The sequence below is a fragment of the Amphiura filiformis genome, chromosome 7, assembly GCF_039555335.1.
Source record: "Amphiura filiformis chromosome 7, Afil_fr2py, whole genome shotgun sequence".
In the NCBI taxonomy this organism is placed as follows: Eukaryota; Metazoa; Echinodermata; class Ophiuroidea; order Amphilepidida; family Amphiuridae; genus Amphiura; species Amphiura filiformis.
The window spans coordinates 10,978,809-10,990,933 of NC_092634.1; the positions used below are offsets into that span (position 1 = coordinate 10,978,809).

At 36.2% G+C, this 12,125-nt stretch overlaps 2 protein-coding genes across 2 annotated transcripts in view; one reads left to right on the forward strand and one right to left on the reverse strand.

Annotated features, from left to right (window-relative positions):
* The first annotated feature begins 301 nt into the window (after window positions 1-301).
* Window positions 302-902, forward strand: LOC140157628 (phospholipase A and acyltransferase 4-like). Its single transcript, XM_072180867.1, has 2 exons — window positions 302-338; window positions 463-902. Exons 1-2 carry the CDS (start codon window positions 302-304, stop codon window positions 900-902), a joined length of 477 nt encoding a protein of 158 aa, XP_072036968.1.
* A 5,687-nt stretch (window positions 903-6,589) lies between these two features.
* LOC140157629 (metabotropic glutamate receptor 7-like) overlaps window positions 6,590-12,125 on the reverse strand; it is a 17,991-nt gene continuing 12,455 nt past the window's right edge. Inside the window, exons 2-4 of the mRNA XM_072180868.1 lie at window positions 10,591-10,782; window positions 9,804-10,145; window positions 6,590-7,977 (exon numbers count right to left, since the gene is read on the reverse strand). Coding sequence (XP_072036969.1) covers window positions 6,617-7,977; window positions 9,804-10,145; window positions 10,591-10,782 — 1,895 coding nt within the window. The 3' untranslated portion in view covers window positions 6,590-6,616. The remainder of the gene's footprint in view (window positions 7,978-9,803; window positions 10,146-10,590; window positions 10,783-12,125) is intronic.

Sequence of the window (12,125 nt, forward strand, 5' to 3'; positions counted from 1 at the left end):
CATGATAAAACAGTAAAAACAATTTTGTATTGTTGTGTAATCAATGCATTCTTTTGATTTCACGAAGGAACTCTTGATTAACTTGATGCTATCATTTATTTACATATATAACCCTAAAGGTGGCACAATTGTGATCTTACCCGATATTAAAGCGAGCAGATTGAACAGAATAAACGGTATTTGAAAGCTAAGACTTCGCCCTTGACTTTGATGTAAGAACCATGTCACAACAGTAGTTTCTAATTGCCAAAGAGGGCGCTTATTACTTGCACTTTTTTTTTTTTTATAGACAGGCTGTATAATGGTACAGAACGTTGATGAATATGAGTACCATCAAGGTGATACGTAATGTGTGTTGTTTGACTGCTTCAAATATCAACTTCCGGTTTGTTATAAATTATTTACAAATTCCGAAACTTACATTGTTGTATAGAAATAATAAATCACTGTTTTTGTAATCAGGTTTAAAAACTGAATGGGTGCACCCTGTTAGGCTAACACCACAACCAATAGCCGGGGACAAAATAGAGTTTGACAGAGGCCTTTATAATCACGTTGGAATTGCTGATGGTAGAGGAGGCATCTATCACTTCAGTGGAGAGCCAGGAAAGTTTCGAGCTGACTGGCGACATGACAGAATAAAAGATGTTACCAAAGGCAGTCTCATGCGATTTAATAACTTTTTAGACCACACAAGAACCCCTTTTGACGAAGATGTAATTATAAGACGATGCAGAAGTTCCCTAGGATTTTTCAAGAACACGTATAGCGCTCACAGCAGCAATAATTGCGAGCATAAAGCTAACGAGATGAGGTATGGCTCAGCGACAAGCCAACAGTCAGAGACAGCGTCGATAGTCAGTGGAGGAATTCTGGTCATATTCAGTATCGAAGTTACGTAATGTTACTATGTCAACGGGATCACGCGCTTGAGTTATGAACCACGATCGAAACAATCACCACACAAAGTATATGGCACTTGAAGGCATATCAAAATAGCGTGATCCGGTAACCAAGAGAATTACGTAACCACTTCGATGCTGAATTCTTCGCGATAACAGCTGCGCTTGTGGGAGCACACCACTAAATCAATGCGCCATTTGTGCAACCCTACTGAGTTCCGGTAAAATACAGAAAGTTTTTGAGGTATAATGGGCTGCTCTTTGGACTAATAATCAGAAAGAGTAGCGAATTATAGCTTAAATAAAAGTGTAAAGCCTGCGCATGAATTTGAATCACTAAAAAAGTCGCATTTTTATAATTATCGAGAAAATAGGTCCGCGTATTAAAAAATGGGCAAAACGGGTTTACAGTCATGAGAGCATGTCCAAAACAGTGAGGGAGCAGAGTAGCGGCTCCTACCGGGAAAACGAGACGGAAGACTACCCATACATTGAAACATATGTTAAACTTTCATCGATTTGCAATCGACTGGTTATAATTAAATTTCTCAGAAAGCGCCGAAAAGGCCTCAAAACGAGCAAATAAAACTGGTGTTTTTACACGTATTTCAATGGGGCAATTATTTAGTGGTGTGCGCCCTTGTGCACGCATCAAGACATCGTGAATAACCTGCACGCCGTTAACGGTGTAACTGTATATCATAAATCATATATAAAATTTCGTTTTAAAGGTTGTTTTCTTCCGTATCCAAATTGCTTCCTTTGGATAAAATGGGGTTAACACACTCAACCGGGATGAAGGAAATCACTTCCTACATCGCACATCTATGACTCAACTCCTGAAAACCACCAAAACAGCGCCACCAACGTCACGGCGTGACGTTGGAAGCAGACGAGGAGGACTGGGAGAATTGGTCATAGATGTGTCGATTTGAGAAAGTGATTTCGATGTAGCACGAAACGTCATTGTTAGGTATGTTTAACATCATTTTACCAAATAATCAATTGGATTTGTTTACACGAAATTTTATATATGATATCTACTGACAATCCTGATGAACTTGTTTACGGTGTATAGCATAAATAAGGGTGACGTCATTTTCTTCAGAAGGGGGGGTCAATTTTTATGACCCCTATCATGGGCTAACTTTTTTATTTATAGTGTGTGAGCCTGACATCCTCAGATGAAGTGTTTGGTACCAGTTGAGGGGGCAAAGCTGCACTGCTACTAGAGGTACTTGACATTATGGGCTACATTGTTGATCTTAATGCGTCGATGCGCGATGCCTAATGAAGGCATATTCGTCGTCATCTTACCAGCTCGGCGGTTACTTTGATTACAATTCAGTAACATGAAATGCTGATGGTCCTTGATTCCCTGTTATCTGCAAGAAACTTCGCACAACTAAATGCCATTGTACAAATTATGGAACTTACAAAATCTTTGATCAACGTGTATATTGTAAGTAATGTGTAAAACGAGATGTACATAAATGTATAGTTATAGTGTGTATTTTATAAAATGTACCTTTGGTAAATATACATCTACCAAAAAACGTTACAAACGTAACAGAAGCCCCAAAGTTAACAAATATAAACTCTTATTTGTATTGAATATATTTCTGTCATTGATATTTTCGCTATAATTTTTTTTCTATAAAACTAAATAGTTTTATTCATTCTAATTTAATTTAGATAATATTAACGTTATCTCCAAAACTACGTCATGCGGATTCCGGATGTGCACTTTGCACATTCGGCCATTCCAGTTAGAATCCATGCACCCCTCTGGAAGACATGACCTTAATCTTCTACACAGGTGGTGTAGATTTTAAATGGAGTCATCGCCCATTCATGGTAACCCCATTTGAAATTCACATTTCCTGTGTGGAAGATTAAGATCATGTCCTCCACAGAGGGTGCATAGATTCCAACTGGAATTCGCATTGGCGGCATTATGTATTAGATAAATTATACAATTTTGCACGATTTTAAAAATATAGTTTTGACTCCAACTGGTCAAGGAGCACCTTTTAATAAAAGTTTTATTGGAATTGTAAATGCCCTCTATCTTTTGGCCTATAAAATTAAAATATTCATGTTAATGCATATAAATCGAATACATTTCAACTTTGAGAAATTCTATGTTGTGGTGAGTACTTGGTAGCTTAAGCATACTAACCCTCTTCCATTGTATTTCCTTGTTCAATGTTTGTCGAACTGTTCAATATTATCTTGACCTCTCCATCATCATATTGAACTGTCCAAATGTGGACGGTGATATGAATCGAAAGCTAGCCAGACTTTCAACAAAAGAAATACAATGCATTAGAGAATGAATTTGGAGAAAACCTTCTGATAATTACAAACACTCGCTGAGCAGCAAAACCTTCCATTTTAGGCAAATGCACTACATTATGAGCACCATAATGTAAACTCATGGAAAGCACATTTTATTTCAAAAATTATTTAACATCATCTCCCAACACATCCCAATAAATATTTAACCCATGCGGTTTATGCAGACCCTTTTAGTTTAGTCCTATTCCATATTAAATGTCAAGTCTGTATATTATAGGGGCAAGGAATCCAATTACTTCACTGAAATTTCAGTGATTCAAGGCAAGTGGTTCAATTGTATATGTTATAACATAAAAGAAATGAGGTACATTCTAGCGGTACCTCTTTTCTTATCATAAATAACGTACCGCTTGTCTCGAGTCACTGAAATTCCAGTGTAGTAACTGGAATTCTTGCCCCTATAATATACATAACTTTTGTTACCAGTGTGTTATTATTTTTTGAGAAAAATGCAAAAATAATCACAAATTTATCAAGGGGTGTAGTACCACCTTAAGGGGGCACGGTGGCTCAGTGGTTACGGCCTTGGACTCGTAATCTGAGAGCTTGCTTGATGTGCATGGGTTCGAGTCCCCGTCCCACCACCGTGTTGCGCCCTTGGGCAAGGTTCCTTTGCCTCGCTTGCCTCACCCACCCAGGTGTAATGGGAAGCTGTTAGGGATTGTCACAGTCGTTGTACTGATGAACCCTGTGCCAATTGTAGGCTGCAAACATGGTTCCGACATATTGTAATGACGGCGGAATAAATGTAAAGTGCTTTGAGGCTGTTTACGGCATAAAGCACTATATAAATATCTATATTTTTTTATTTTAAGCAAATCTTTCAAGAAGCAGGCAATGCATAAATACAATCTTTTTTCTCATCAATCATAATTTATTTAGCCAACAGGTACAGGATAAATTTATATTAAAAAAATCGATTGTAGATTGATAAATCAGGGTATGTATTAGTACCATTGGATACTCATGTATATATAATAATATTGAGAGAATAGTACATTTAAAGTTAATTTGGTCCTATACACAGACCTTATCAGAAGCGTCCAAACTGCATTAGGTCATGTTTCCTTCAAAAAGTTTTTTGTTTTTCCAAAGGTTCTTTCTGATTCTTTTAATAGTACTTTCGAGGATGGTTTTGGCCGGAAAGTAATTATTTAGTGACCATCAGTTGAACGCTTCTGTTAAGATGATTATACATTAAACCCATAAGCTTCTTTCCAGCATGTGGCCTCAAATTACCAATATCTTTGGTCAAATCAGTGCAGAGAAAATTACCAGTTTTAGGAAAATCATAGATTGATTTTGGTAGGATTTATTGATTTCATAATGCTTGCAAATGTATGAGACAAAAAATATTTTTTACCGGAAACAAGCTTGTTGGGTTTTTTAGCCTAAGGAATAGTAAGTAAATAGTTACATTTAAACATTATCCCAGCAAACACAAAACGGTTATCGGACGTTTAAGGGGCTCGGTAACCATGCACGTTCTCATAATATTTTTTGTGGGACTTGAGAGCAAATCAGACACACCAAATTGAATTCTGAATATACGAGGAATGTCCTTCTGATAACAAAGAATTTTGATTTTTTGAAATTCGCGATATAATATAAATTTTATGGCAAATTATTAAAAATTGACATTTAACAGTCCTCGGAGTAAATTATATAAATCTAATGATATTTACTTAAAGCGTATGTAGCTGGGAGGAAAAGCCGACCATCGTGAAAATTTTGATATTTCATTTTGTTTGTTCATAAAAAAAACAAAGGAAAACATTTCTGTGTTTGCTGGGATAGTATCCTATTTGTTTCACAAGTAGAAAATTGTCACACCACGCAAATGAGTATTTGAAATTAAATGAGGACTTTCTCAACCATTGTTGATTCTCAATTTTAATTCTAGAAATAGGTATAGCAAGAGGCACAATTTTGTGGTGCTTTTAAAATACACGGCTCATATTATTGTTGACAGTTTGCTGGTGTGTCTTGTTCAGACGATGTTGTTTGCTAGTAATACTATATATGTGACGTGTCATGTCAAAAGGAGACACTTTTGGGCAGGTTATCAATTTTGAGGTTTTTACCTATCTTAAATATAGAAGTATTTTTCTCAACAACGCCGTTTTCCCCCCAATGAAATCGGATATTCCTAAGCGAAGATATTGAGTTCGTAAGTTATGGTATTACAAAATTGGAAATTGAAATCGGCCTTTAAAAATATGATTGACAATGTTGAGAGTAGGAACTACCTTGAAAAATGTCTCAAAAAATACAAGATGCCAGTTATATTCCGGTGTGAAACTCACATCACAAATCCGCAACAAACCCAAATTGTGAAAAAATCACTCCCGGGCAGATTTTTGGCTATTTCTGCATTTACGATCCTGCCCAAAAGTGTCTCCTTTTGACATGACACGTCACATAATAAGGCCTATCCTTAAACTACAATTTCCAATCCTGGTGAATATTTTTAGTACTGTCCCTGTCATTGTTTTGAATGAGTTGGATTAAGTAATTCGGTCGATTCATAATACGATGCGCCTCCAGCGTTTGCTGAAGAGCAAAATACGCAGGTCATAATGGGAAAATGTCGACATCATAAGCGCGAGTGATACGAATACAACGCAGGAACATAATGGCATTGTGTATTTAAATGTCAATATAATTATGTTACACACGAATGAGAAGTAAAAGTGTAATTTACAATTATAGTAGATCCAGTTTGCTGGATTGATCACATGGAATCCTTCGTGGAGCTGTTTCAGCATTATTATTATTATTACACTCGCGTAAAAATAATGATGGGTAAAACGGCGGTGTCGACCCTAAAGGGCAAACATTGGACTGACAAGAGCAACCGCTGGCGGCGCATCGTATCGTGAATCGCCAGAATTGGTTTCGCAACACATCAGTAGAATACATAATTAGCACCTGTGTTGTCCTTTAAATGACGCTAACTTCTTCGCATCTTCGCAAAAATCAGTTAAATGAAAGCCAGTAGAGGTTGCGATTTCTTTCCAAACGTACGTATCGTTATCGTACGCCCATAGATCTATTCAAAATCCCGTCACATGAGAGTGATTTTGAATAGATGACCCGTACGTTTGTAAATCGCAACTTCTCTAGTCACTGTTATTTTGACTTTGTTGTACTGGCCTTTGAGTTGAATTTAGTGTAAACGTACTAGGCCTTAAGCTTAGGCATTGCAGTATATGCAATGTATCACCAAAAGTGTTCAGATAATTGTACCACCATACTGTTATTTATTTTTATACATATATGCGATGAATAGGGTCTACACAAGTTATCCCTGGAAATAGGGATGATAATTGGTCGGAATTCTATCAAATAATTTATAACATTTCTTCCTTCGGACCATCAGGATCGTCCGATTTTGACGACTTAGAATCTACATTAATAATACTACTGTTAGCATTAATACTATTTGCATTGAGACTTAGATTGTTCGGTACGTTTAATCCCGTTTTACTCTGACCTTTAACCCCTTTACCACGGCTCCCAACAAAACTTGTCGATGAGCGAACGTTCCTCTCTGGACGAAACAAAATAACGTAGACACGAGGTGCAAAAAGGCACACTAAACACACTGTAGCACTCAGACTTATGGCAAAGTATAAAGTGATGATACGAAGTTCAATATTAGCTGATGTTAGCACATATATAGGTACCATAGCTAGCCATATGACACACGATGTGTAGGTCGTCAATCCAATACATTTGGCCTCGTTAAAGTGACCAGGTATTTTTCTAGTTTTAAAAGCATAAGCAGTGCAAAGTATTAACAATATAAGTGGATAGGCAAGAGATAGTAATGAGGTAGAATTTAAGAAACCATTACACACCAATAAAGCTTGTGAATGACTTGGATAATGCTTTATAGCTTGAGCTGGTAAAGCAATCAACCACGAAGCGGATAATACCACTTCGATTGCAATTAAAATTGCAGTTATTAATATTTGAGATGTTGGGCTAATAAAACTAGGTCTTTTTGTAGTAGATTTACCACTCGTAAAAATCCTGTATACTCTGTTGGTTTTAACCAATAGTGCTGCATAACATGTTGAGAACGCCACTCCAACAGAAAATTGTTGTACTGCGCAAGATACCACAGATGGCGGCGCTAGCAATAAATAAGTTAATAAATAACAAAGAAAGATTCCCATTAATAAGATTCCACTTAGTTCTCTTCCAGAAGCTTTCACAACAGGTGTGTTTTTATATTGTGTAAACACTAAAGCAACAAAAATGGTGGCAAGTTCACCAAGGGATGATAAGGCCACTGCTGAAATAGCGCCCTCACTGTCTGGTCTTAAATAAGTCACTGGAACTTCATTGCATCCGTCCCTGGTAAGATTAGGAACAAATCCGACCGGACACTCATCACATGTTTTCTCATCCTGGAGATACTCAAATCTTTCACAAGGCATACAAAGCCAACAACATTGATCATCCAACATGTATTTCACTTCACCAACATTACACGGTGTTCCGCACATAGAGTCTGGGAAAGCAGAATGGTTCACTGACGATCTGTATCGGATTAAATCCAGATTCAGCTCCAAATGTTCACTGACGTATGATCCCACAGGTACGTAACCATATTTATCAGGTCCAGTCCGTTGAAAATTGAGTATTTTGTAGCGGACAGGACCATCAAGTTCTTTGGTAAATGTAAATGGCTCACCGGTCCCACCTAAAAGAGAATGATAAGATTTACCTAAGTTAAATTAGGATGGATCTTGTTTTTTCCTATAAAATTATGTTAGCGGAATAGATTAAGAAGCACTGTTTTGTAATCATTTGTCACAGCTTTTCTTGACCAATAAACACTTAAGTTCTGTCTCTGATTTGATCAAGTTTTTAATGTTAATATTATATACTTTTTCTAGCATTTGGTCTCTTATTAATGGCTTTGAGAGATCGGATAGCAACAATTGTACGCTAATATATGTGGAACCTGAGAGCACATCAGACACATCAAATTGCATTCTGAATTCGAGAAATGTCCTTCTGATATAAAATTATTTTGATTTTCTTTTCAATTCACGATATTTACTAATTGTATGACGATTTATTAAAATTAAATTGTTGACATTTAACAGTCACCGAAGTAAACTTTATAAATCTAAAGATATGTACTTAATGTATGTAGTGTAAGTATCTGGGAGGAAAAGCCGTCCATCATTTGAAAATGATACATTTTGTTCTAAAAAAATGTATATCTTCAATACGAAAGGTCAAAATTTTCAAATGATGTACGGCTTTTCCTCTCAGCCATATACACTTTAAATACGTATCATTAGTTTACTTCGGGGACTGTTAAATATTAAAAATATAAAAAAGATCAATTTTTATTTCGCCATAAAATTTACATCATATCGCGCAATTTCAAGTTATTTGATATCAAAAGAACATTCCTCGTATTCAGAATGCAATTTGGTGTGTCTGAAACTGCTCTCAGGTCCCACAAAAATACTGTGCAATTGGTGCTATCCGATTCCTAAAGTAATTATTCAAGGGTATTTGTCTACCACCCAGAAAAGCTTTAGTAAATATTAGTAAATCCAGAATTGTCATCCAAAACCAAACTAATTTTGAACTACAATCTTGACTTTCCAGTTCCAGGGTCGCAAACCAAAACAATCCAGGAACATCAAAATAGGTTTGCAGTTCCAGGGTTGCCATTCAGAATTTTGAACTACAACAGTCGACTTGCCAATTCCAGGGTCAAAACGAACCTATATATTATATAAAGTAGGTTTTACATTTTTTCGCCACTCAGAATTTTGAACTACAAAATCAACGTTCCAGTTCCAAGACCAACCAATACGAGCTTAGTACTACAATGGATCGCCATTCAGAACTAATTTGGAACTATATACAAGGTGAATGAACAGCTATCACACTAATAAACTGTATATACACATATATTTTGTGGCAAATTATTCATCTTTTTTGCTTTTTTGTGGTAATTTTAATTCTATAAACTGTGCATTTCTGTGCAAATTGAGGGCGCTATTTACATATATTTTAAATTTAAATTATCCAAATAATATGAGTTTTACCTTATATTTCATGATAAAAAGTTTTTTGAAAATTCCCCTGTCATTTGTTAGTCTGTTTGCTGATGTTCTAGTACCATTTTACAAGTGTCTACCCCTTGTAAAGATGCAAACAAGATTTTAGATAAATAGCGCCATCATTGTTCAAGTTTTCTTGACTCGGTTTTATATGCCATCAAACAACCGTGTAGAGTCGCCAACAATAACGTACTTGAAATTAAGTTGAGTCATATTAGGTGACGTCAATAATGACTCGTTCATTATTTTACCAAAGCAATGGGATACTATTAAGATCAAGCTGCATCAGTCTTCTTCATGGTGAACATTCTAATGAATATTAAAGTACCTGGTCACTTGAACCAACTGCAGTACAATTGTTGACATGTATCTGTGTTATTTTACATCAATAATTCTAACCAAATGGATGCATTTGTCTCGTAATCTTTGAACCACTCACCTTGAAATGATACGTTTTTAAGAAACCGTAACAAACTGCCAACATCTCTTTCTTTCATTTTGTTACACAGCCCTCTAAAGCCACTACCACAGTATTCAGTATGCATAGCTTTCAAAGCATGAGCAAAGGCAAGGACTGCATCCACAATGAATTGGATGAGTGGGTCCTGGTAGTACCCAGAACTAGCTGAGATTTGTTCGCTGCCATTGCACATTCTCACGTCGTTTTCGTTGTTCATAGGGGGCGTCCATACACAATTGAAGTGTTCTGCCCAATATTTATGGAACCATGGATTGCGACCATTCGTTGACGGTTTCAGACTGGTGAAGTAATCATCAAATTCTGTTGAATTAAGATGAAGAAATAATTATAAAAATAGGGTTGTTTGCTTAGGTTTGTAGTGGAAGTTGGTAATTTTGGTGTATGTTGCAGATGTTGTAGCCTTAATGTACACTTCTCTATTAAAAGTGTCGTCAATATAATAACGCCATCTTGTATGTATTCATAAACGTTTGTAAAACTGAAGGGGTCTTTGTGGGGACGGGTGTTAAGAGTATGAGTATTAGTATGAGAGTGTATTCGTCGCCTGTGGGTGTGTGTAATGTAGGGGTTAGGCTCTTGGGGTTGGTGTATTTGATTCATGTTGGTGTATTTTTTGTTGTTGCATTGTTCAAGTAAGTGTTTGTTCGCACCAGTTTGTATCTAACGCATTGTGCAAAATAATTTTACCTCAGATTTGGCAATGCCATAAATTGTATCTATCATTAAATTGAAACTTCTTATGTACCTGGTATTGTCTCGGCAAGTGGTTGAACAGTAATAGCGCCCTCTATTACAGCCTCATTGCCGATAGTTGCTAGTTGTCGACCACTCCAGAAATCACTACATATCCACACAAAATGTTCAGCGGCTCCTTTGATACGAGAGGCAGCACTAAATATTCCAGATGCGTCTTTTTCTGACCCCCAGATGATCACAGCTGGATAATAAATAAAAGAGATCATGATTAATAGTTAAACGTGACAAAGTGAGTCAAAGTGGGTCTTTTCTAGAGCAAAACAAGTTTTTATTTTAAATTTTGAACAAGTAATCAATTAATTGCGCCGGTTATACGAGATACATGTACAAATTTCGGGTAAATTTTATTCAATTTTGAATTTTGCACTTGTAACACGCGAACTTGCGGTGCCTGATTATGCGATAAGTACTATATAGCTGAACACAAATGATTGCAAAAGAAAGAGAACACTTCATTATGGAGATATAAGCGAAAACCACTCATTTAATAACTTGCACAATTTGCAAACAAAGTAAAAAACAGGAGTGATACACTTAATCTTCAACTGTTATGCAATTATGAAGTAGTGAAACGTAACATTTGTGAATCAAAGACTTCCCTGATACTTTGTCCCTGATATTACCAAACCAACTGTAACAGTATTTTTCATAGTCAACAAAAAAAGAATATATAGATGTAGTAAAAGCTATGACCTTGGCTCACAATTGACGTAATAATACAGTAGTACACTGAGCATACAACATGAAGCAATTTCCGGTTAACCTAACTCGTTCTGACACAAGCTACCTGTTCAATTTAATTCCCCTTTTGGGTTTTACAAGACGTCGGCTTTTGGCTTTTAATTTCGTCCACTGTGTGTGTGGGAAAAATACAATAAAGAGCACAATGAGAGTGAACAAACATGAGAAAATGGCTGCACTCCAAGAATTATACCTGCAAACGCTAGCTTTCTTCATGTTGAACAAATTATTGATAAGATAACGCATGTTACTATTTATAGTTTGTTCACCTTTTAAACTACACAGATAAACAGATGACCATAACAGGCAAATACTTTGAAGAAAAACACATTGATCCTTAAATGACGCATCGCTATTGGCATAAACAACAAAACTCTGCTGCGCCGTGTAGTCATCTCTGTGCCATTTATTGTTATCTAATAATCTAGTCCCGACCAAATCAAAACAGACCATTGTTACTTGACATTGTGATGCATATACCCCGTCTCCTTAACCTTCTAGTTTCCTTATACCTGCGTTGTTTTCAAACCAAACGCTTTTTCCGAGTGCTAAAATAACATGGGTCCAACCAAACCAGTATGAATATTGATTCCTTCGAGCAATAACATAGGCTTTTAATTACATTTTAAAGTCAAGAAGTCACAATTTATACACGACCAAGATGAATGTTCAATAGACGTTTGAATTGCTTTTAACATGCTACATTAGAAAGCCAACGTTTATATATTGAGACCAAACACAAAACAGCAATATTTGATAATTTGATACCAACAAAAGGCTGCA

Excerpts from the sequence above, each read along its gene's own strand:
- LOC140157628 (XM_072180867.1), top strand. The coding sequence starts at position 302 with ATGGTACAGAACGTTGATGAATATGAGTACCATCAAG. Across the intron at positions 339-462 it reads TGAATATGAGTACCATCAAG|GTTTAAAAACTGAATGGGTG; the intron begins GTGATACGTAAT and ends TTTTGTAATCAG.